Genomic DNA, 27,354 nt, shown 5'->3' on the forward strand with positions numbered 1-27,354 from the left:
GGACTATAGCCTGCCAGGCTCCTTTGTCCATGGGATTCTCCAGGCAAGAATACTGGAGTGGGTTGCCATTTCCTTTTCCAGGAGATCTTCCCAACCCAGGGACCGAACCTGGTCTCCTGCACTGGCAGACAGATTCTTACCGCTAAGCCACCAGGGAAGGGTGTTCACTTTAATATGTGATATAAAATATATAATTAGCACTATGCTCACAAAGACACTATTCCTTTGATAAGGCTAAGTGAACAAGGTAAGCCAATTTAAAGTTAAGCTAAGAAAGGACACAAGATATAGCTAAGCTAATAGTACATAAATGATTAATAAAGGTAGGAAAATACTGTAATAACATACGGAAATTTAATACTCAGTTCATAAAACAATTATTAAATAATTAACTGTTTGTTTTTTTAATGGACATTATAAGACTATATGGCCACTTGGGAGCAAGAAGATTAACATGGAGCTAAACCAATTTTCAGAGAAGGCAAGGGCACCCCACTCCAGTACTCTTGCCTGGAAAATCCCACGGACGGAGGAGCCTTACCAGGCTGCAGTCCAGGGGGTCGAGAAGAGTCGGGCACGACTGAACGACTTCACTTTCACTTTTCACTTTCATGCACTGGAGGAGGAAATGGCAACCCACTCCAGTGTTCTTGCCTGGAGAATCCCAGGGACAGAGGACTGCCATCTATGGGGTCACACAGAGTCGGACACGACTGAAGTGACTTAGCAACAGCAGCAAACCAATTTTACCAATAAGTGAGTTCCAAATCATCCTTCCCCCTAAGCACTTTTGGCTTCCCTGGTGGCTCAGTTGGTAAAGAATCTGCCTGCAAAGCAGGAGATCTGGGTTCGATCCCTGGGTCAGGAAGATCCCCTGGAGAAGGAAATGGCAACCCACATTGCCATTTCCTGTGGGCTACAGTTCACAGGTTTGCAAAGAGTCGGACACAACTGAGCTACTAAACCACCAAACACTTCTGGCTTTCGGTTTCTTCCCCCCTTCCTACTATTCTGAACTTACAGACTACCCAAGTATTTCCATACATAGAAGTCTCTGATTCACAAATAAAGAACTTGTTTATACCAGTAGTTCCAAATACTAACGAAGTTCCAAAAGCAGATTCCCAAATGCCCTTTCCAGATTCTCCAGATCTACTACCAAGGCAGGGGAAGATTTACTTCTGTAAACTTGGATCACACTGTTCCCATAAAATATGCTGGCTCTTCCTTTCCCTTCCACTCCCTTCCCTTCAGTAAATAATTCAGTACAAAAGCCATTAGGAGGGGTAAAGCAAGGCAGGCATCTCTGTTTGGGGGAGGAGAAGCAGGAGTCTGAGCAGGATGAGTAAGGAATTCGTGTAGGGGAAATGGAGCATAAGCAGGGTGAAGAGGGTGTCCACCTGTAGAAGGCAGCCCAGCAGAGGGTGTCAGAGCATCAATGGAGAAAGGAAAGACTCATATTGAGAGGGTAGCCAGGAATAGGATCTTAGAATCTAAACAGTGAGAAGAGTGAGAGCAGGCCACAGAGGATGTTGGAGCTGCAATGGGATGGGGGGGGGGGGGGGGGGGGGGGCGGGGCGGGGGGACGGGGCATGAGGAGGATAGCCCAGAGCTGAGTTTCAAAGCCTGAGTGAGACAGAGAGACAAGAGTGGGGACCAGCAAGGGGTGCTGGACACTGGTGCTGGGCTTCTACTTGATAAGAGAGGAAGTGTTCTAGCACAGTCTGAGCAGGGTGAGAAGGATGACCACACAGGGAAGCAGTACAGGGCAGGCAATATGAGCTTGAGCAAGGAAACCAGAGAACCCACATAACGTGAGGGTGGGGGATTGAAAATAAGGGGTGTTGGAGCCCAAGGACAGTGAGAAGGGCATCTGTGCTTGGGAGCAAATGGTGATAGAGAATGACAGTGATGGGAGATTGGTTACATAAAAGGGGAATAATCAAAGAAGTAGGTATATTAAAAATAATTAAAGCCAAGTTTCTATCAGAGAAAGAACTTACAAATAAAGAAAGGGAGAAAACTACAAAGCCTTCATGTCGAAATAAAATCAGAGGCAACAGAAACAGACTTTTCAATAGAGAGACAGATGGAAATAAATATTAATATAAATATACACACACACACAAACACCCAGAATGTTTGAACAGGAACTTATCTATTCCCTAACTCCGTCCATTAAGAATACTCAGAAACAATGAAAACTCAGTAGTAATGAGTCCACCTAGCCCCTGTATCTTGGTTTCAAAGGAACCAATCTCCTCTAAAAGGAACCAGGGCTCCTTAGGGAAACAGCTGATGATTCCAGCTCTGAAACACAAGGAAGATCCAAAGAAGTCTGGAACATCGTGTTGTTTTAGAAAGAAAGGAAATGCTCAAAGAATGATGGAGACATGTCAAAAGGACACAGAAGCCAGACTAAGGCCGCTCTCCCTGGCCAAATCTGTAATAATGTGAGCAAAAAATAATGACAAACCTATTATCATCCACTGGATAAGAGAAACAATTAGTCTGTACTCACAGGAATCCTTGAATAAACTAAAAGCTTGACGAAGGATGGGCTATTTACAGTTTCTAAGCACACCCATACAGTGTGTGTGTGTGTTTATAAGGGCAAAGAGTAACTTTATAATGAAGAAGCTTGGCTTATCATCTTAATCAAGTTACCAAAGTTAGCATCATCAACAGCTAGACCATCTAAATTGGGTCATTTGATGGATATAAGGGTACAACGTTGCATCTGAATTCCTATCAAGTATGTATAATATAAAGTTAACCATGAGGAAATGCTAATAAATCCAAACTGAGGAACAGTCTACAAAAATTAACCAGATGATGTTTCAGAGTGAAAGAGACAAAAGAGACACAACAACTAATTGTAACATGATTCTGGGTTGGATCCTTCTGATATAAAGGGCTTTACTAGGAAAAATATAAAATTCTAATGGGGCCTCAGAATTAGGTGGTAGTAATAAGGCATTTCTATACAGTGGAAGTGAGAAATAGATTTAAGGGACTAGACCTGATAGACAGAGAGCCCGATGAACTATGGACAGAGGTTTCTGACACTGTACAGGAGACAGGGATCAAGACCATCCCCATGGAAAAGAAATGCAAAAAGGCAAAATGGTCGTCTGAGGAGGCCTTACAAATAGCTATGAAAAGAAGAGAAGCGAAAAGCAAAGGAGAAAAGGGAAGATATTCCCATCTGAATGCAGAGTCCCAAAGAATAGCAAGGAGAGATAAGAAAGCCTTCCTCAGTGATCAATACAAAGAAATAGAGGAAAACAACAGAATGGGAAAGACTAGAGATCTCTTCAAGAAAATTAGAGATACCAAGGGAACATTTCATGCAAAGATGGGTTCGATAAAGGACAGAAATGGTATAGACCTAACAGAAGCAGAAGATATTAAGAAGAGGTGGCAAGAATACACAGAACTGTACAAAAAAGATCTTCACGACCCAGATAATCACAATGGTGTGATCACTCACCTAGAACCAGACAGCCTGGAATATGAAGTCAAGTGGGCCTTAGAAAGCATCACTATGAACAAAGCTAGTGGAGGTGATGGAATTCCAGATGAGCTATTTCAAATCCTGAGAGATGATGCTGTGAAAGTGCTGCACTCAAGATGCCAGCAAATTTGGAAAACTCAACAGTGGCCACAGGACTAGAAAAGGTCAGTTTTCATTCCAATCCCAAAGAATGCTCAAACTACCGCACAATTGCACTCATCTCACACGCTAGTAAAGTAATGCTCAAAATTCTTCAAGCCAGGCTTCAGCAATACGTGAACTGTGAACTTCCAGATGTTCAAGCTGGTTTTAGAAAAGGCAGAGGAACCAGAGGTCAAATTGCCAACATCCGCTGGATCATCAAAAAAGCAAGAGAGTTCCAAAAAAACATCTATTTCTGCTTTATTGATTATGCCAAAGCCTTTGACTGTGTGGATCACAGTAAACTGTGGAAAATTCTGAAAGAGATAGGCATACCAGACCACCTGACCTGCCTCTTGAGAAACCTATATGCAGGTCAGGAAGCAACAGTTAGAACTGGACATGGAACAACAGACTGGTTCCAAATAGGAAAAGGAGTATGTCAAGGCTGTATATTGTCACCCTGCTTATTTAACTTATATGCAGAGTACATCATAAGAAATGCTGGGCTGGAGGAAGCACAAGCTGGAATCAAGATTGCCAGAAGAAATATCAATAACCTCAGATATGCAGATGACACCACCCTTATGGCAGGAAGTGAAGAAGAACTAAAAGAGCCTCTTGGAAAGAGAAGAGTGAAAAAGTTGGCTTAAAGCTCAACATTCAGAAAACTAAGATAACGGCATCTGGTCCCATCACTTCATGGCAGATAGATGGGGAAACAGTGGAAACAGTGGCTGACTTTATTTTTCTGAACTCCAAAATTACTGCTGATGGTGACTGCAGCCATGAAATTAAAAGATGCTTACTCCTTGGAAGAAAAGTTATGACCAACCTAGACAGCATATTAAAAAGCAGAGACATTACTTTGCCAACAAAGGTCCATCTAGTCAAGGCTATGGTTTTTCCAGTGGTCATGTATGGATGTGAGAGTTGGACAATAAAGAAGGCTGAGCGCCGAAGAATTGATGCTTTTGGACTGTGGTGTTGGAGAAGACTCTTGAGAGTCCCTTGGACTGCAAGGAGATCCAACCAGTCCATCCTAAAGATCAGTCCTGGGTGTTCACTGGAAGGACTGATGTTGAAGCTCAAACTCCAATACTTTGGCCACCTCATGTGAAGAGCTGACTCACTGGAAAAGACCCTGATGCTGGGAAAGATTGAGGGCAGGAGGAGAAGAGGATGACGGAGGATGAGATGGCTGGACGGCATCATTGACTTGATGGACGTGGGTTTGGGTGGATTCCGGGAGTTGGTGATGGACAGGGAGGCCTGGCATGCTGTGGTTCATGGGGTCACGAAGAGTCGGACACAACTGAGCAACTGAACTGAACTGAATAAGGCATCAATGTTAATTTCCTGATTTGGATAGGTGTATTGTGGGTATACTTTAATTTGCAGGAAAGTCAGAGAAGTATTCAGGGGTGATAGGACATCAGCAGCAGCTTATACTTAAATGGTTCAAGATAAAGACTCTTTGCGCTTTACTCATAGTTTTTCTGTAAGCTCATGACTGCTTCAAGATTTTGAAAAAAGATTTAAAATCTGACTGAGCTCTGATTCAATACAGGCTAAACTTCAGGTGTGGAAGGGGCAGAAGGAGAATCCAATGCATTTACAAAAGCATTTCCGTAAGGAAAAAGTATCTGAATTTCACACAGACTTACAACTATCCACATATAATCTAGTCACAGGCTGAGGACTCTAGTGCCCCTAGTAATAATTCAGCTTTCTGATGCTCAAACTCAGGATTTAGCAAGGAAAAGTACCTCTGAAACCTACAAAATAATTTTGTTCCTAAACTCAAACAAAACTCTCCTGGCTCTTAATTTATAGCGAAGGCCCATGTTCTCTATCCATAAGTGCTAAAGCCCAGCAATCATTTATTTTTAATGAAAGATATAACTAATAACCACATATGAGTAAAATCAAATATGTCTACAAACAATACCTTTTATTTACTTTATTCACTTTTCTTTGAAGACTTCAAATCACAAAATTAGTATTATTATACACATGAGGAAAATCATAAATTTCTATACAGCAGGAAACATCAAACTAAGAATTAAATCACACATAACATGTCCCAACATACCCTAATTTGTGACGGGCCTTTCCCAGTATGCATTTCCTCTACACATTAATCAGGTGTCCTCTAGGCAAGAGGATATAATAATCAACCTTTGAGAAAAACGGTCCCTTTCTTCTGACACCAGCACTGTAATTTTAAGATTTCTTTCTCATCCTATATAGGGGGTCACACTGACCTGAAGGCTCACTCTGTACACGCATACCTGACCAGAATATCTCTGATGAACTTTATGTATATGACCCATAATCCTTTTTCTCAAAAATGTATAATACTACATCTCTACCTCTTAACCTGTTCAGTTCAGTACAGTCGCTCAGTCGTGTCCAACTCTTTGCAACCCCATGGACTGCAGCACGCCAGGCCTCCCTGTCCATCACCAACTCCTGGAGTTTACTCAAACTCATGTCCATTGAGTCGGTGATGCCATCCATCCATCTCATCCTCTGTTGTCCCCTTCTCCTTCTGCCTTCAATTTTTCCCAGCATCAGGGTCTTTTCCAATGAGTCAGTTCTTCACATCAGGTGGCCAAAGTATTGGAGTTTCAGCTTCAACATCAGTCCTTCCAATGAGTATTCAGGACTGATTTCCTTTAGGATGGACTGGCTGGATCTCCTTGCAGTCCAAGGGACTCTCAAGAGTCTTCTCCAACACCACAGTTCAAAAGCATCAATTCTTTGGCACTCAGCTTTCTTTACAGTCCAACTCTCACATCCATACATGACCACTGGAAAAACCATAGCCTTGAATAGACAGACCTTTGTTGGCAAAGTAATGTCTCTGCTTTTTAATATGCTGTCTAGGTTGGTCATAACTTTTCTTCCAAGGAGTAAGCATCTTTTAATTTCATGACTGCAGTCACCATCTGCAGTGATTTTGGAGCCCAGAAAAATAAAGTGTCTCACTGTTTCCACTGTTTCCCCATCTATTTGTCATGAAATGATGGGACCAGATGTCATGATCTTAGTTTTCTGAATGTTGAGCTTTAAGCCAACTTTTTCACTCTTCTCTTTTACTTTCATCAAGAAGCTCTTCAGTAGTTCTTTGCTTTCTGCCATAAGGGTGGTGTCATCTGCATATCTGAAGTTATTGATATTTCTCCCAGCAATCTTGATCCCAGCTTGTGCTTCATCCAGCCCAGCATTTCTCATGATGTACTCTGCATATAAGTTAAGTAAGCAGGGTGACAATATACAGCCTTGACATACTCTTTTCCCTATTTGGAACCAGTCTGTTGTTCCATGTCCAGTTCTAACTGTTGCTTCCTGACCTGCATACAGATTTCTTAACCGGTAGAACCTCAGAAAGCTTCTAAGTGTCTGTCCCCCGGGTTATAATCCTCAGTTGGCTTGAATATAAGTTTTTTCTTCTCCGCTTGATTGTTAACTGAATTTTCATCTATATGCATTATTAAACAGACTGAGATTTATAATCTAATGGGAACTAGAATCTAAAAGTATCTAATCCAATATCCTCTAGCATCTGCAACTTTTAAAAAATTTCTATTTATTTTTGGCTGCACTGGGTCTTCACTGCTGCTCATGGGCTTTCTCTTGCTGTGGAGAGGAAGGCTACTCTCAGTTGCGGTGCTTAGGTTTCTCACTGCAGAGGCGTCTCCTGTCGCAAAGCATGGGTTCTAGGGCCCGTGGGCTCAGTAGTTGCAGGGGCACAGGCTTATCTTCCCGGTAGCATGTGGAATCCTCCTGGACCAGGGACGAACTCATGTCCCCTGCACTGCAAGACAGATTCTTAACCACTGGACCACCACGGAAATCCCTCTAGTACCCCCAACTTTAAGTTGAAAGTAGAAAACATTGAGCTATTATTTTCTGATTAAATCTGAAAAATATAAAAAGGACAAGGAAAGTGGGGAAAGTGAAAAAAAGGAAGCATTAAAAATGCCAAACTAACAAGCTCAAATGTGGGAAATCTCAACTTACGATAGAAACAATGTATAAATATCAAGTACTAGCTTAATTAACCTATACTTCCAAATACATTTGATATACTGGGCTGGAAGAAGATGATCCCACGGATTGAGTTTGGGGCAGTCAGTGTCTGAAATGGCTCCCAAGGAGCCACACCTCCTGACATTCACACCTCCCTACATTCCTACCAGTGTTGGTCATTCTAACCACTAGAATACAGCAGACATGATAATGTCTCTCTTCTGATATTATTAACAGGTTATCAACGATGGAGGATTTCATCTCCAACTCGCGTGTTTTATCCATCCCTCACATCCCCCAATCCCCACTTCTTCATTGCTTGCTCTACAGGAAGCCAAAAGCCATGCCATAGGACACTCAGGAAGCCTCCAGAGAGGCTTCTGGTCTAAGGTCTCCTGACAACAATCAGGAGTGAACTTAGCACATCCTCCTGCCAGTATTTCAGACGCCTGCAACTGCAGCCAACAGCTTGTCTGCAACCTCGAGAGACACTGAACCAGAGGCACTGAGGCACCCAGCTAAGTCACTCTCATGGTCCTGACCCAAAGAAACTGTGAGATAATAAATGTCTGTTGTTTTAAGCTGCTAAGTTTTGAGGTAATTTGTTTTGCAGCATTGTAGATCTAAGTGCTGGAGGGTTAAAGAGCACCAATCACAGTTCCCCAAGAGAAAAAAACTAAAGACTTCATCCCAAGAGATCATTGCTGGCTAGAGGAAAGGGATATGAAAAGGAGAATATTTAAATTTTAATCAAAAGACCACTTCCAATTCCCCTGAAGGAGCACAACCAAACAAATGCCTTAGTAAGGAAAAAAGTAGAGTAGTTCTTGTGTATGAAATCCCACATCCTTCCTAGCTTCTAGGTTACCTGAAATTTCTAGTACCAATTTCAGATTTTTTTTTTTAAGACTAAATAAGTACTTTCTATATGTCAAACACTATGCTGGGTGCTAGAGATAGAAGCGTTAAGAAGTTAAGTATGATCTCTGCCTTAGCAATACTTTTCAAACAGCAACATTTTTATACTGTGAGGGAAATTTTTAGTAATAAAAGATTCTATGGACATATTGTCTTATTGTATCGTTAACACAAAACTTTTACTTTTATAAATTAAATGCTAATAATCAAATGCCTTCTTTTTTATTATCCAATATATCAATATTCTACAAACAACAGAATTATTAGTTAACACTTATCAGGCACTAAACATATTCTACACTTCATTTAATCCCACAATTATTTTTATTAATCTCAAAATTGTTTTTATCCTGATTAAGATCTTTAGCCTCTTTCTTTGCCACTCTCTCATTTCCCAAACACTTTCCTCATTCATACTTTCAGAGGTATCATCCCTGAACCCCAGAGCAGGTGTCCCATATATGAATGCTCTGTGAGCCTCCAACAATTATAAGTAAACAACTAAATGATAAGTTGTTTAATATCCATCCTTATGTAAGAATGCAAGTCCCATGGGAGCAGAGAAGTCTCTTTCTTATAACCTACATTATTTCCTGGGATTAAAAGTTTTGAAAGGCAATTAATAGGACTTCCCTGCTGGCTCAGTGGATAAGAATCCACCTGCTAACTCAGGAAACACAGGTTCGATCCCTGGTCCATAATTTGAAGAACACTGCATTAAGTAATAAAGAGGTTGTTGCTAAGGGAGACAGGAGTGTTAACACTCTAATTCATTCTTTTATTCAGCAAGCATTTATTGTCTCTTAAAAGTATTTATTTTATTTTTGTTTGCTCTGTGGCATGTGGAATCTTCCTGGTCCAAGAACAACAGGTGGTTCCTGCTAGTCTATTACCCAGCCAACAGATAGTTAAGGGACTTCAGAGGAAAACCCAATTAACCATTTCCTTCATCTATATTTTACAAATTTGAACCATAAAATAATATTGCCACAATAATCCTATTACTTCCTAGTTGAATGAAAACCTCCACACGATAAACCACCAGCCCCCTTCATCTGGCTGTCAGAATCCTGGAAACAGACATGTATCCTCCCGGGTAAGCAACTGGATGCCCAAAGAAAATACTTGCATTTGGAGGGTTTCCAACAATGAGCTAGTTTGCCACCAACTCACCCTACAGTAAAGATGATGTGCATGAGCTTTCAACTGTCTCACATTTAAGAATAAATATTTAAAGTGGGAACAGACAACCTAGAATCACCAGACACAAAGAAGCCTTGCAAGCAAGAAAGAAAGGGGATCAAGTAAGCACACACAAATTAATTCTCAGGGGAAACAAAAGAGGAATGAGAAGAAAACTTCATACACAAAGAAAGTTAATCACTGACAGCCTAAAAGACATTAGGAAAGATTGTAAAGGATGCAATTTTAAAAAGAGAGAGCAAGCAAGAATAAAAAAGAACATTGGGAAAGTTAAATATGAGAGTGTGTGTCATGAGTTCCAAGACTAACCCCAGGTTCGGTAGTATGCTAAAAGGACTCACAGGACTTGACACGGTCACATTCACAGCTGTGATTTATTACAGCAGAAGGACACAAAGCAAAACCAGTAAAAGGAAAAGGTATAAAGTCCAGAGGAAATCAGATGCAAGCTTCCAGGGACTTCTCCCAGTGGAGTCAGAGAGAGCAGGCTAAACTGCTCCAGCAATGGGTTGTTGACTATGTATGTAAAATATTGTCTACTGGGGAAGTTCATTAAAGACCCAGTGCTCATGGTTTTTACTGGGGGTACATTCTGCCTACCCATACTAAATGACAGACACTCAGATGGAAAGCAGGTGTTCAGCATAAATCTTGTTTTGAACAGTTTAAGCATAGTGAATCACTCTTATTGAGGAATGGTGGGAACCCTTCCAAACCCAAGGTACCAGACACGAGCCAAGAGCCAACCTTGAATCAGACCTTTCTAAGGATAATAGTTCTCAGGCTTGCTATGTTACCTCTGTACAAATAGAAAAAATAAAAAGGTAAAGAGTTGGAAGATACATTCAAGATATATTCAAGATTCTCTAGGAAATAAGAGGAAAACAGTTTTTTAAAAAATCACATGATCAATCAATTCCAAAACATGAGAAAAGGAGGGAGGAAAAAAGAAATGAACATGGAAGAAAGAAATCACCAAAGAACTATCTCAGATCTGAAGAACATGAGTCTCCGAATTGAAAAAGACCCATTAGGTATCCAACTATGTTATTACTGAACTGCACAATAGCAAGGACTAAGGAAAAAAATCCCAAGGACTTCTAGAAAAGAAAAAATGAAAAAAATAGCTCACAACATTATAGGAACCAGAATGTCATTAGATTTGGCAATAATTTCTGTGATAAACCAGAAGGCAATGAAGAAATTATTTCAAAATTCTGAGAAAATTTACTTTCCTTCTAGAACTTAATATTCAGACAAATTATCAAATAATAAAAAGGTAGGATAAAGATATACTCAAACATTCAGGATCTCAAAATTGATCTCTTCTTCACCTTTTTATTCAGCAAGCTGTGGAAGATGTGCTACAAACTAATGGGATCCACAAAACAGGGAAACCAACATAGGAAAGGAACACGGGAATTTCCAAAAGGAAAATGAAGGAAGAATCTCAGGCTGAGAGCTACACACCTGGCCCAACAAGCAGTCAATCCTAAACAGGAGAACTGGAGGAAGTCCTCTGGAAAAACAATTTCAATGCATAGATTAATAGATTTCACTGTGTGAAAAACAGTACTGAAAGCATGTTAATAATATGAAGAATGGACAACAGGTAAACCAAAAACACCAGGGCTTCCCTGATGGCTCAGACAATAAAGAATCCGCCTACAACGTGAAAGAACTGGGTTCGATACCTCTGTTGGGATGATCCACTGGAAGAGGGCATGGCAAGCCACTCCATTGTTCTTGGCTAGAGAATCCCCATGGATAGAGGAGCCTGGTGGGCTGCAGTCCATGGGGTCACAAAGAGTCAGACGTGAGCGACTAAGCACAGCACACAGCACTGGCAGAGCTCCAAGAAGGTAGTTAAATGATATATTTAACATACTGAAAAGAAAAACAAATGCCTAGAATTCTATACATCCAATAAAACTATCATTTAAGAATAAGGGGGAAACAAAGACACTGACATTGAAAGGCACTGAATGAAAGGAAAATAAGAGCAATTACCACAAGAAACTCTCATCAAAGGAAATTCTTAAAAATATGCTTCAAGCAGAAAAAAAATGAACCCAGAAAGAAAGTCTGAGATAAAAGAAAAAAGGAAAAGTTGAACAAATAAAAGCCACATAATAAAATGACAAGTGATTCCAAATACATAGGTAATCACAATGACTACCAATGGTTCAAACTTTCCACTTAGAAGGAAGAATATTCAGACTGGTTACATATGTGCTGATCATAAGAGATGGACTAACATAAGGGGAAAAAAAAGATGAGTGATGAAAGAATGGGAAAAGATTTACCAAGCAAAAATAAAACTAGAGCAAACAAAGACAAAAAAAAACACTAAAAATAAAGAGGATTGCTACAGAATTGTAAGGTGAAAGAGGAGAGTGAAAAACTTAAAACTTAAATGTTGGCTTAAAACTCAACATTCAAAATACTAAAATCATGACATCTGATTCCATCACTTCATGGCAAATAGATCAGGAAACAATGGAAACAGTGAGAGACTTTATTTTCCTGGGCTCCAAAATCACTGCAGATAGTAACTGCAGCCATGAAATTAAAAGACGCTTGCTCCCTGGAAGAAAAGCTATGACCAACCTAGACAGCATATTAAAAAGCAGAAACATTACTTTAACAACAAAGGTCCATCTGGTCAAAACTATGGTTTTTCCAGTAGTCATGTATGGATGTGAGAGTTGGACTATAAAGAAAGCTGAGTGCCAAAGAATTCATGCTTTTGACTGTGGTGTTGGAGGAAGACTTGAGAGTCCCTTGGACTGCAAGGTGATCAAACCAGTCAATCCTAAAGGAAATCCGTCCTGATATTCATTGAAAGGACTGATGCTGAAGCTCCAATACTTTGACTACCTGAAGCAAAGAATTGACTCACTGGAAAAGACCCTGATGCTGGGAAAGATTGAAGGTGGAAGGAGAAGGGGACAACAGAGGATGAGATCATTGGATATCATCACCGACTCAATGGACATGAATGTGAGCAAGCTCCTGGAGTTAGTGATTGTCAGGGAAGCCTGGCATGCTGCAGTCCACGGGGTTGCAAAAAGTCAGACATGACTGATCAACTGAACTGAAGATTCAAAATTTAAAAATTCAAGATTCAAATCACTTAGAGGATATCATTTTAAAATCCCTATGTGCCTAATAACACACACACACAGAAAACTGACACATAATACAAGAAAGTTATAGAGTCCTTTTGCAAAAGAACTACCTAGTAAAGAACTGAGGCCTCCAGCCATCAGCTGTGTAAATGACCAGGTCAGAAGTAAATCTTCCAGGTCCAGTCAAGCTTTCAGATGACTCGTAGTCCAGCAAACAGCCTGACTACAACTTCATGAAAGACTGTGAGCCAGAAACATCTAGCTAAGCTGCGACTGGATTTCTAACACACCGAAATGTTATGAGATAATAAATGCTTGTGATCCAAAGTTGCTACATTTGGGGGAATTTGTTACACAGCAATAAATAACTATTATAATGCTCAAATTCATAAAGCAAACGTCAAATCTGAAAGTACTGGTATCATACAAACCATATTTACTGGCCATAGGACATTAAGATAGAAATTAACAATCAGAAAAAAACTAGGAAATGTCAAGAAACACTATGGATGAGTGAGCTATAACTAAAACAGCATTTAATAAATAATTAATAATACATTTTATTTTTAATTTTAAATTGAGATATTTTCTAAAATTATTGCTCAAGGAACTCCAAACATTGATTTTTTCTTTTAAATAGGCAAATGCCTAGGCTTCACTAGCCCAGTCTTAAAGGGAGATACTTCCCCTCCCTCAAGCAAATTTGGCCTGATTCTTATACTCAATTATTCGGAAGTAAATTACTTCTTTGATGTCTTGTGCTTTATCTTAAGATGTTAGTCTCTCAGTAGTGTCCAACTCTTTGCGACCCCATGAACGGCAGCCTGCCAGGTTCCTCTGTCAATGGGATTGCCCAGGCCAGAAAAGAGATGAAAATTCTGCATTCTATTCCATAATAGCCATATTTGTTAATTTTTAAAATTTTTTCCAAAAAAATTTAAGTAAAATTATCTTCCAAAAAGACTGCCCAAAATATGCTAAGAGTCAGAGCTTAGCACACTTATTTGGCCTTAGGTTACATATACCCAAGAATGCAGGTTACATATAGCACAGTATGCAACTTCTGCAGTTTTACAGTACTGATTAATTCTCATATCTGAAACCTAAAGATGAAAAAACCACTTCAAAAATCCCTATCAACCTCTACATAGAAAACCCTAAAGACTCCTCCAGAAAATTACTAGAGCTAATCAATGAATATAGTAAAGTTGCAGGATATAAAATTAACACACAGAAATCCCTTGCATTCCTATATACTAACAATGAAAAAAACAGAGAAATTAAGGAAACAATACCATTCACCATTGCAACAAAAAGAATAAAATACTTAGGAGTATATCTACCTAAAGAAACAAAAGACCTATACATAGAAAACTATAAAACCCTGATGAAAGAAATCAAAGAGGAAACAAAGAGATGGAGAAATATACCGTGTTCATGGATTGGAAGAATCAATATTGTCAAAATGGCTATACTACCCAAAGCAATCTATAGATTCAATGCAATCCCTATCAAGCTACCAACGGTATTTTTCACAGAACTAGAACAAAGAATTTCACAATTTGTATGGAAATACAAAAAACCTTGAATAGCCAAAGTAATCTTGAGAAAGAAGAATGGAACTGGAGGAATCAACCTGCCTGACTTCAGACTCTACTACAAAGCCACAGTCATCAAGACAGTATGGTACTGGCACAAAGACAGAAATATAGATCAATGGAACAGAATAGAAAGCCCAGAGATAAATCCACGAACCTACGGACACCTTATCTTCGACAAAGGAGGCAAGGATATATAATGGAAAAAAGACAACCTCTTTAACAAGTGGTGCTGGGAAAACTGGTCAACCACTTGTAAAAGAATGAAACTAGAACACTTTCTAACACCATACACAAAAATAAACTCAAAATGGATTAAAGATCTAAATGTAAGACCAGAAACTATAAAACTCCTAGAGGAGAACATAAGCAAAACACTCTCCAACATAAATCACAGCAAGATCCTCTATGACCCACCTCCCAGAACATTGGAAATAAAAGCAAAACTAAACAAATGGGACCTAATGAAACTTAAAAGCTTTTGCACTACAAAGGAAACTATAAGCAAGGTGAAAAGACAGCCCTCAGATTGGGAGAAAATAATAGCAAATGAAGCAACAGACAAAGGATTAATCTCAAAAATACACAAGCAACTCCTGCAGCTCAATTCCAGAAAAATAAATGACCCAATCAAAAAATGGGCCAAAGAACTAAACAGACAGTTCTCCAAAGAAGACATTCAGATGGCTAACAAACACATGAAAAGATGCTCAACATCACTCATTATTAGAGAAATGCAAATCAAAACCACAATGAGGTACCATTACACGCCAGTCAGGATGGCTGCTATCCAGAAGTCTACAAGCAATAAATGCTGGAGAGGGTGTGGAGAAAAAGGAACCCTCTTACACTGTTGGTGGGAATGCAAACTAGTACAGCCACTATGGAAAACAGTGTGGAGATTTCTTAAAAAACTGGAAATAGAACTGCCATATGACCCAGCAATCCCACTTCTGGGCATACACACTGAGGAAACCAGATCTGAAAGAGACGTGCACCCCAATGTTCATCACAGCACTGTTTATAATAGCCAGGACATGGAAGCAACCTAGATGCCCATCAGCAGATGAATGGATAAGGAAGCTGTGGTACATATACACCATGGAGTATTACTCAGCCATTAAAAAGAATTCATTTGAATCAGTTCTAATGAGATGGATGAAACTGGAGCCCATTATACAGAGTGAAGTAAGCCAGAAAGATAAAGAACATTACAGCATACTAACACATATATATGGAATTTAGAAAGATGGTAATGATAACCCTATATGCAAAACAGAAAAAGAGACATAGAAGTACAGAACAGACTTGAACTCTGTGGGAGAAGGTGAGGGTGGGATGTTTCAAAAGAACAGCATGTATATTATCTATGGTGAAACAGATCACCAGCCCAGGTTGGATGCATGAGACAAGTGCTCGGGCCTGGTGCACTAAGAAGACCCAGAGGAATCGGATGGAGAGGGAGGTGGGAGGGGGGATCGGGATGGGGAATACGTGTAACTCTATGGCTGATTCATATCAATGTATGACAAAACCCACTAAAATGTTGTGAAGTAATTAGCCTCCAACTAATTAAAAAAAAAAAAAAACCCTATCAAAATGAAATATAGGAAACTGGTAAAAACAAAATAGATTTTTAAAGTATGTGAATTATTTGGGAAATTGTTATTGACAAACCTGAAGTATGGACCATGTATTAAAGAGGACAGTATTTTTATCGAAGTTAAATCTTCTGACTTCAATAATTGTACTACAGTTAAGCAAGAGAGGTTCTTTCTTATTAAGACACTGAAGTATTTAGAAATAAAGGAACATGATGCCTACAACTTACTGTCAGATGCCACCTCTGATACAAAACAAAAAAGAATATATGTGTGTATCTTTATATTACATACACACAAATACACAGACACATATGGACAGGAAGAGATAATAAATAATAAAACATACAGAGAGCAAATTATAAGCAGCCAGTTGTTGTTGTTCAGTTGCTAAGTCATGTCTGACTGCAACCCCAGGGACTGCAGCAAACCAGGCTTCCTATCCTTCACTATCTTCTGGAGTTTGCTCAAACTCATGTCCACTGACCCAGTGATGTTATCTAACCATCTCATCTGGGTAAAGACTATATGGGACTTTTTATACTACTGCTGCAACTTTTCTGTAAGTTTTAAATTATTCAAAATTCTAAAAGTGTATAGGTAACACTGGCAGTCCAAAAATTCCAATGTAGTGTTTACGTACCATAACAATTTGCCTCCAGGTCATCATTTTAGCTAGTATTTAAATTATATTCACTTGTAAAAATTATTTTCCTAATACAATTATTTTAAACCATCAACCAAATTTCTAAATCAACCTATTTTTCTAGTTATATCATGCATGCAGTTGGTGTTAAAAATGAAGACAGACATCCAAACAGAGTCCAAACAGGCACAGATAAATGTTTAAGATGTTTACCTCTGGTGGTCAAATTTTTAAAGAACATACTAACAAAATGTTAATGAGTTTGTTAACTCATTATGGATATGAGTTTGAGCAAGCTCCAGGAGTTGTGATGGACAGGGAAGCCTGGCAAGCTATAGTCCATGGGGTCGCAAAGAGTCGGACACGACTGAGCAACTGAACTGATTAACAAAATATTCTTCTACAATTCACAAATTATAAACTTTAATAAATTTTAAATTGTGGAAGTTAAGTCAGAACAGTCTGTGAAGAATCCAACCCAGGTTTCACCTCTTTCCTGAGGCTGAGAAAAGATTTTTTGAATGGCAACAATTCTATGTGTTGGTTATAACAGGACATTTAAAATAATCCTAAACTCATTCCAGAGAAGGAGAGGCTTTTCAAATAACAGAGTTTAAGAACCTGGCACTGTGCTGAGCTTACTACTTAGTTCAAGCCAGAAGCCTGAGCTCTTTAGTCATGTACCAATGGCCATTTGTTACTACCAGGCTGAATGAAAGAGAATTTCATTCATAAAAATAGAAAGCAAAAGATCAAAATAAACTTGGAATCATTATGAAGAGGCAAAGAGGAGGGTCATTTTACTAGCTGTTATAATTCATCTGAGTTACCTAGGAGATAAAGGACTACTGATATGTAAGGACAGGGAGGACTCTGTCTGGAAGCCCAAGGATTCTCTGATATATCTCTTATACATGTGTAATAGTAAAAGTTAATGGAAAATACACACACACAAAGTAACATGTGAAGAATAGTGAGCAAGATTTGGGTTACTTCACCAGCTGAGGTCCTGTATGAGGGCAAAGGAAACATGGAAAGAGCAGTAGAAAAAACTAGTTATAAAGAAGAATTTACAATCATTCAACTAGTTAACAAAAGCAAAGTCTACAGCAGTTACATATATATTCTTTTCTTACTACAGACGATTTTGCATGAATGTATAAACCACTTTCTTCTGTCTTCTTCTTCTCAATATGCTATACAAATTTTATTAGTAAAATTTAACTGGCTCAGTGGTAAAGAATCCACCTGCCAATGCAAGAGACGTGGGTTCAATCCCTAGATCAGGAAGATCTCCTGAAAAAGGAAATGGCAACCAACTCAGTATTCCTGCCTGGGAAACCCCATGAACAGAGCCTGGCAGGCTGTACTCCATGTGGTCGCAGAAGAGTCGGACACAACTTAGAAACTAAACAACAGCAAATAACTTTACAATTTAGTCTTTCAGTTCAGTTCAGTTGCTCAGTCATGTCTGACTCTGCGACCCCATAGACTGCAGCATGCCAGGCTTCCCTGTCAATCACCATTCCCAGAGCTTGCTCAAACTCATGTCCATCAAGTCGGTAATGCCATCCAAACATTTCATCCTGTCATCCCCTTCTCCTTCCGCCTTCAATCTTTCCTAGTATCAGGGTCTTTTCCAGTGAGTCAGTTCTTCGCATCAGGTGGCCAAAGTATTGGAGTTTCAGCTTCAGCATCAGTCCTTCCAATGAATATACAGGACTGATTTCCTTTAGGATGGACTGGTTTGACCTTTCAGTCCAACGGACTCTCAAGAGTCTTCTCCAACACCACAGTTCAAAAGCATCAATTCTTCGATGTTCAGCTTTCTTTACAGTCCAACTCTCACATGCACACATGACTACTGGAAAAAACCATAGCTTTGACTAGATGAACCTTTGTTGGCAAAGTAATGTCTCTGTTTTTTAATATGCTATCTAGGTTAGTCATAGCTTTTCTTCCAAGGAGCAAGCATCTTTTAATTTCATGACTGCAGTTACCATCTGCAGTGATTCTGGAGCCTAAGAAAATAAAGTCTCTTACTGTTTCCACTGTTTCTCCATCCATCTGTCATGAACTGATGGGACCAGATGCCATGATCTTAGTTTTCTGAATGTTGAGTTTTAAGCCAGTTTTTTCTCTCTCCTCTTTTCACTTTCATCAAGAGGCTCTTCAGTTCCTCTTCACTTTCTGCCATAAGGGTGGTGTCATCTACATATCTGAGGTTATTCATATTTCTCCCAGTAATCTTGATTCCAGCTTGTGCTTCATCCAGTCCAGCATTTTGCATGATGTAGTCTGCATGTAAGTTAAATAAGCAGGGTAACAATATACAGCCTTGATGTACTCCTTTCCCAATTTGGAACCAGTCCATTGTTCCATGTCTGGTTCTAACTGTTGATTCTTGACCTGCATAGAGATTTCTCAGGAGGCAGGTAGTCTGGTATTCCCATCTCTTGAAGAATTTTCTGCAGTTTGTTATGATCCACACAGTCAAAGGCATTGATATAGTCAATAAAGCAGAAGTAGATGTTTAGTCTTTATTTATTTAGTCTTTAGGTAGCATGATATTCAGATAGGACTACAAATCTGGGATATAATTAACATAGCCTAAATGTGGAATATGTGAATGTCACCCACAGATGGATACAACAAGTATTGGGATTTTGCTTCCCACTGGGAAGAAGGTAAGAACATCTTCATTTTTAAAAAGAAGACTTCCACCTTATTAGGCAAAAGCACAGAGTATTTGTCTTCTGTACACAAGATCAAGTATCGGTATAAAGGCATATATGGCTGCTGAGTAGCCAAAGGAGCGGGCTGTGCCAACTGCTAAGTTACTGCCTCTCATGTTCACATATATCCTTCCGTACCTTGTTTTCTGATGGTGGAGCTACTGTGCAAACTACATTTCTCCTTTGCTACCTGGCTTCTTATTAAGGCTCTGCCTAGCGTACACTGAAGAAATCCTGTTAAGACTAGAGGAGGGACAAAGCTCTTGATTCTTCCCTTTGCAAAGTATCTATACCAACTTATTCTTGAGAAAAAAACAACAAACTTGGAGGATTTACCATATCTGATTTCAAATTTACTATAAAGCTACAATAATCAAGCCTGTAGATGGGCAAGACAATAGGCATACAGAATCACACCAACTACAAAAATTAACTAAAAGTGAGTCATAGATCTAAGCGTCAAACCTAAAATAAGAAGAAAACACAGGAGAAAAACCTTGGTGAACTTACATTAGACAAAGGTTTCTTAGATACACCATCAATAATATAATCCTTTTTTTAATTTAGAAAAATTGATAATTTGGACTTTAGCAAAATTAAGAATACCTGCTTTCTAGACTGAAAAGGAAAAAAAGCAAAAACAAAGCAAGTTCGGAAACTGGGAGAAATATTTGCAAACTACGTTATTTTGTAAAAGACTTACATTTAGTTTATATTACAAGCTCTAAAAACTCTGTAATTTAAAAGAAACAATTTTTAAAAACTGGGCAAAAGATCCAAATATACACTTCATCAAGGAAAATATTCAGTTGGTAAATAAGTGCATGAAAAGATGCTCGTTAGTCCTTAGGGAAATGCAAATCAAAACCAAAATGATACATCATTTCATACCCGCTGGATGAGTGTAATTAAAAATTTTTTTAGTTAAAAAAAATGTCTTTAAGAAAACAAATGTTGGCAAGGATGTGGAACAATTGGAATCCTCATAGACTGCTATAAAATGACAATCACTTTGGGAAAGAAAACTTGGAAGCTTCTTAAAAAGTTAAATATGTGTGACTTCCCTGGTGATCCAGCAGTTAAAAATCCACCTACCAATGCAGGGGACACGGGTTCAATCCCTGGTCTGGGAAGATCCCACATACCTTGGAGCAACTAAGCCTATGTGTCACAACTACCAAGCCCAAGCTCTAAAGCCTGTCCTCCACAACAAGAGAAGCCGCCGCAGTCAGAAGCCAGCACACCACGAAGAAGAGTACACCCCCAACCCCCACCGGCTGCAACAAGAGAAAGCCCAGGGGCAGGAACCAGAGCAGTCAAAAACAAATTTTATAAATAATAATAAATTTTTAAAAATAAAAGTGAAATATATACCCATGATATGACCCAGCCATTCTACTTCTCTGTATTTATTTACTCAAGACAGCCACACAAGTCACAGACAGGAATCTTCAGGACATCATTTGCATAGCTAAAACTCAGAGCAACCCAAGTATCTACCAACAGGTGAATGAATAAATATTGAGAAAACAGCTCAGTAGCTGCCCAGAAATGGGGTGGAGGTAGGGAATGAATTATGGAGGCCAGAGGAAACTTTCGCAGGAGACATATATACATTCATTATCCTGATCACGGAGCTGTCAACACAAGCTTATAAATATAGCAAAAGTCATCAAATTGTACATTTTTAATATATGAAGTTTAGTTGTTTACTGTAGTAAGTTACTTTAATAAAGCTATAGAATTTCTATCATTCTAGAATAAAAAGTAAATAAAAAATAAAATTCCTAAAATAAAGTTCCTAAGAACAGGGAAAAAAAAAGAGGCAGTTTTTGCATATTTATTCATAGTGGGTGTATATTTACTAATTTCACACCCAACTGGGTGCCCTTTATTATTTCCTATAGTTTTATCCTTCCACTTGAGATGTTTCCCCTCTATGTAAAGAACCTTCTTTAGTAAGTCTTATAGAGCAGGTCTGCCGGTGGTTAATTCTCTCAGCTTTTGTCTAAAAATGTCTTTATTTCACCTTCATTTTTGATGGATATTTCTGCTGGGAATAGAATTTTAACTTGGCAGCTTTTCTGTTCAACAGAAAAAATGTCATTCCATAATTTTCCAGTTTCCTCCGCTGTGTTCAAAATTCAGCCATCATTTATATTAATTTCTTTAAAAGTAACATTATCTTATTTTTTGTCCATCCGGTTGCTTCTGAGAGTTTCTCTTTGTCTCTATAGTTTTCAACAGTTCAATTAAGATACATCTGAGTGTACTTTTCTTTGTATTTATCCCGGCTGGAGTTTGCTAAACTACTTAAATTGATGGGTTGATGTCCTTCATCAATTTTGGAAAATGCCTTACCATATCTCTTCAAATATCTGCTCCCACGCTAAGTCTCTACTTCTGGATTTCCAAACACGTTATTCAAGATTTCTTTTTTTTTTTCCTTTTCTGGGGGCTGCACCACACAGCATGTGGGATCTTAGTTCCCCAACCAGGAATCAAACCCTGCAGTTGAAAGAGTTTTAACTACTGGATCGCTAGGGAAGTCCCATACCTTATTCAAACTTTCACTACTACTGTTTTGTTCTGTCCCACTTTTTCCATTTTTTTTTCTTCCTGTGTTTCAAATTGGATACTTTCTATTGTCTTTATTCTTGTCTTTTATTGGTATAGCCTGCTATTAAATCCACCCAATGAATAATTAATTTCAGTTACTGTGGGCTTTTTGTCATGCTTTTTTTATTTTTAATGTGCCAGGCACTGTACTAAGTGCTGGGAACACAGCAGTGAAAAGACAGCCACAATCCCTGCTCTCACAGAACTTCAATGGTTTATATTCAGTTGACCTGTTTTCCCTCTTTTAGGTAAACGAAGAGTAAGGCAAGGGGTAGACTGAGAGCCTAGGGTTCTGCATCAAAGTTTACTCATTAACATATAAATGACAGACTTCAGCGACTGATTTATTTTTCATTCCCAAAATATCCATTTAATTCCTTTTCATGAATTCTAATTCTCTATAGATTCTCCACCTTTTCCTATATTTTCTTTAGCATATTACAGTTATTTTAAAGTCCCCATCTGATAATTTCAATTACCAGGCAGTGCCAGGCAGCTCAGTGGTAAAGAACCGGCCTGCCAACGCCAGAGATGCAAGGGATGTAAGTTCAATTCCTGGCTCCGGAAGACCCCCTGGAGAAGGAAATGGCAACACACTCCAGTATTCTTGCCTGGAGAATCCCATGGACAGAAGAGTCTGGCGGGCAACAGTCCAAGGGGTCACAAAGAGTTGGGACATGACTGAGTGACTAACATTTTCTTTCACTTTCTACTTCTGTCATTTATTTTTCTTCTTGATTATGGATCACAGTTTTCCACCTTTTCAAATTTTTAGAAACGGCTCATTGTACACTGGATACAGTAAATGAAAGAGCCTCAGAAACCCCAGAATATACTTTCCCAGTGAGCATTCTCCATCTACTCTATTAAACAAAAGGGATGAGAGAGAACAACCATTACAATCTATTTCATGAACTGAAATGTGTCAGGACTATGCTGAAGTTTCGGCAAGACTCAGTTCACCTCTGGTTTATTCTTTTTCTTCAGTCTGTGTCCAGAATCAGCAAATGTTAGCAGTTCTCTTCTCACCTTACAAAGGGCTCTTCTATATCTGGAATTTTTAATTAATTAATTTTAATTAATCTAGTCATCATTACTTCTACAGTCCTCCAATATTTTTTAAAATACAATTTTAAAAGTTCAGTTTTTTCTACTTGTTGCAGTGGTATAGATGACTGTACCATGACCTACTAAACACTACCCAGCAGCTGAAGTCTCCCTGCAATACCATAACAGTCATTCACAAGCCCAGCTATACATCAGAATGACATGGGGAGAGTTTTTAAACTATAACTCACCGTCAATACCTCTAGAACTCATAGATAATCAGCTGTTGTTGTCATTGTTGTTGTTCAGTTGCTAAGTTGTGTCTGACTCTTTGTGACCCCACAAACTGTAGCACACCAGGTCTCCCTTAGGTGTTCAGTGTGGTCAGGAAAGCTGTACTTTTAACAAGAGTCTTAGTGATTCCAGTAAAGCTGACATTTCTAAAAAAGCTAATGTGGGAGTTCCATGGTGGCCTAGTGGTAAGAATTCCAGACTTTCACTGCCATGGCCTGGGTTCAATGCTTGGTTGGGGAACTAAAATCCTGCAAGTTGCCCAACATGGCCAAAAAAATAAAAATAGAGAAACTAATGTGCCTGTTCCTCCTCTCCCCCATCCCCAGCAGAGTACTGATAAGGACATTTGACAAAGAACATAGACTACACATAACAGACAAACCAATTCATGAATATAAAAAGTTAAAAGTTCAGAATCACTAAAGACTTTGAAGATATTAAAATAAATATGTAAAGGCTTCATATATTAAATATATTATAAATATATTTTATATATTTATATATTATAAATATATTATTAAATGTACTTAATGTGTTAAGCATATTAAATATATATAAAAATATATTAAGATCAAGACGATGAGGAAGGAAAGACAAGCAAGAATCATTAGTCAAGAGTACATGGTATAACACCAATTGGGCTTCCCTGGCGGCTCAGTGGCAAAGAATCCGCCTGCCAAAGCAGGAGACACGGGTTTGACCCCTGGGTCTGGAAGATCCCCTGAAGAAGGAAATGGCAACCCACTCCAGTATTCCTGCCTGGGAAATCCCCACAGTCCATGGGGTTGCAAAAGAGTCAGACACGACTGAGCAACTAAACAACAACAACATAATACCAAGAGGGGACTGAAAATAGAACTATACAATTCAATTTCACTTCTGTTTTAGCAGAAAACAATATTATTTTCAAATTTAAATAGAGCATTTTTGCCAGCCATCAGAACACCTAAAATACAGCATAAACCCCACCTACCTGCTTTATCTGAATTCAAGTCTGTATGAATTAATCCAAGGGTACAGATGAAAATTCTGCAATGTGACAAGGGGAGTGCTGTCAGTGAACCTTGAGAACTCATGAAAAATAAGGCATCAGACTAGGAATGAGAAGATGGTGCCTCAAAATGCAGGGATAGATAAAGATGAAAAGGTCATTTCAGGACCATGACCTTAATTTAATGTCAATACCCAAATAATTCTAGGACCGATTACTATGCAGACGACTTTTCAGCACTTAGGCAGCGTTTACTAATAATGAAATCTTACCTTTGTGAAGCAAGTTTACAGACTACCTTCACATACATTACCTCAAATCTTTGGTTTGTAGAGCCCTATAAAAAAGGGCAGGTAGCACCATGTCTCCTCCCCAACCCTCACATTCACTCTTCAAAATACTCAGCTTGACTCTCACCCAGGTTAACTCATTCCTCAGCAATTAGGACTCAAACTCAAGTCTTCCCCACTGAATACTGTTTTTCTATCACACAGCTTTTAAAGTCAGCATGATTTAAGAATAAGTCATGCAGAAATGATAATTGGGATTGCTTCAAAATAATGAAGAGAAGCTGAGCAGGAAATGGGTAGGAGTATGGATGAAACAAAACTAAGTAGAAGCCAGGTAATGGGTACATGGGGCTTCATTTATAATCATCTATTTTTGTACATGTTTAAAACTTTGCATAAAAAAGCTTTTAAAAAAAAAATACACATGCACATGCATGCTCTTTGTTAGGTTAACTGTACCAGTAATCAGGAGAATACCAAAAATACAGAGCACCTGAAGCTCAGCATTTTTTAAGCCTTTTTTAAAGACTCAAATAACACCCTCAGATACAAAAATACTTAGAAAAAAAGATGACAAATGATATGCCTGAATACTGACCACCAACTGCACCAAGAGAAAAAAGCACCATGACAGTGAAATACTTAACGGTGTGTTCTATATAAAAAAAAAAAAAACTGATTAATATATTGGGGGGGGACAACCCTGAGAAACACTTAGTATTTGTCTTCAAACATTTTTAAAGTAAAAAGACAAACACTCTGAAGCGTTACAGAGAAAACCATTAGGAACAGTGAATAGAAGACTTTAGGAGGCCAAACGTTTCTACTCTCCCCGCGCTTACTTGAGGCTCATGACTCATGCGCTCCTCACTAACAAACCTTGTCACCATCACCTACCAATTTTCTAGACACTTCCCCCATCATCAAAACACTCTGACTCCTGGCTCAGTTTTTCCTCTACTTCACACATCGACCACCGTCCAGGTTAGTGTTGCTTGATAAAATACAGGACTCCCAATTAAACCTGAATTTTCAAAAAAAACATGAGAAGTATTTTTAGTATATCCCATGCAATAATTGGGAAATATTTATACTAAGTATTTATTGCTTATCTGAAATTCACATTTAACTGGGCGTCCATTATTTCTATTTGCTATATCTGGGAACCCAAATCTAGGTGACTTCAATGTCAAGGTGGACCACCTATCTCAACATCCTCAACATTCCTTGATCTCTTCAATTCTAGTGACTATGACCATAACAAAGACACTGTCTCCAAATCCAGCTGAATCCTTAATACTGCCCAGTACTGCTAAACGTCCTTAAACTGCACTCTCTCTCTCTCATTTACTCCAACAGCTATTATAAACTAAATAAATTGTTTCCTTCTCTGCCATCTCAGTCTCTAAATTCACCACCTGAATTTAGATTCCATTCTTCTTCTACCTCCTATGGTACTCCACTGTGAATTTCCCTTTATTATATTCTTCGACTGCTCCTACTAAAGCATAAGCCATTAGATGAAATTACATTCACCCAAAACCTTCAAACAAGGGTTTAAGCATTTTAGTAAGGCATGCAAGAACCTACATGATTGACAACTCAGTCTAGGCTTCACTTTCTGTCAAGTTCTCCCTGACTGCCCAGGCTAAATTAAGGGCTCCTCTTATCCACTCCCATTGTATCCTATGCATTCATCGTAACATTCACCAGAATTTTCTTTTCATCCTTCTCTCTTACTAGACTTTAAGGTGTGAGAGTTTACGGATGTGAGAGTTGGACTATAAAGAAAGCTGAGCACCGAAGAATTGATGCTTTTCAACTGTGGTGTTGGAGAAGACTCTTTAGAGTCCCTTGGACTGCAAGGAGATCCAACCAGTTAATCCTAAAGGAAACCAGTCCTGAATATTCATTGGCAGGACTGATGCTAAAGCTGAACCTCCAATACTTTGGCCACCTGATGCAAAGAACCGACTCACTGGAAAAGACCTTGATGCTGGCAAAGACTGAAGGCGGGAGGAGAAGGGGACGACAGAGGATGAGATGGTTGGATGGCATCACCAACGCAATGGACATGAGTTTGAGCAAGCTCTGGGAGTTGGTGATGGACAGGGAAGCCTGGCGTGCTGCAGTCCACGGGCTCCAAAGAGTGAGCAACTCCACGACTGAGCAACTGAACTGAACTGACAAAGACTGAACAGTCATCTGTCAGGGCTATTGCAGAAGTGGATTTAAATAATCTCAGATTCCTTCTAACTAACTATCTGTAACTAATCAATTAGTGACTGGAATTATTTTTTCAGTCAGAGGACTGGCTTTAAAAAAAAAACAAACAGAAATCAATCCATTTTAAGAATTAGAAAAGTTTTAGACTTTTATCAGATTTAGTCAAATTATATTTTTCCTGTTTAACAGATAAATGAAATAGCTCAGAATTGAGATTTACATAATATAGCAAAGGTAGTTTGTGTCAGGGCAGAAACCAGAGCACAGGTCTTCACTGATCTTTGTTGCCAACATCTGACCAAAACAACACCTTCTCTCTCTCTCATTCCCTACTGCAAATTCAGTTATCAGAAGCCAAA

General features: G+C 38.8%; 1 protein-coding gene across 8 annotated transcripts in view; it reads right to left on the reverse strand.

Annotated features, from left to right (window-relative positions):
* The window catches only part of NF1 (neurofibromin 1), a 238,640-nt gene that overhangs the window by 202,136 nt on the left and 9,150 nt on the right, over nucleotides 1-27,354 (reverse strand). Inside the window, exon 1 of one of the 8 annotated variants that reach the window (XM_061142859.1) lies at nucleotides 18,837-18,875. The exons of the other annotated variants lie outside the window; for them this stretch is intronic. Coding sequence (XP_060998842.1) covers nucleotides 18,837-18,860 — 24 coding nt within the window. The 5' untranslated portion in view covers nucleotides 18,861-18,875. Of the gene's footprint in view, nucleotides 1-18,836; nucleotides 18,876-27,354 lie in introns of those variants that run through there. 8 annotated transcript variants of the gene reach the window in all.

The sequence above is a fragment of the Dama dama genome, chromosome 5 (genome assembly GCF_033118175.1).
Source record: "Dama dama isolate Ldn47 chromosome 5, ASM3311817v1, whole genome shotgun sequence".
In the NCBI taxonomy this organism is placed as follows: Eukaryota; Metazoa; Chordata; class Mammalia; order Artiodactyla; family Cervidae; genus Dama; species Dama dama.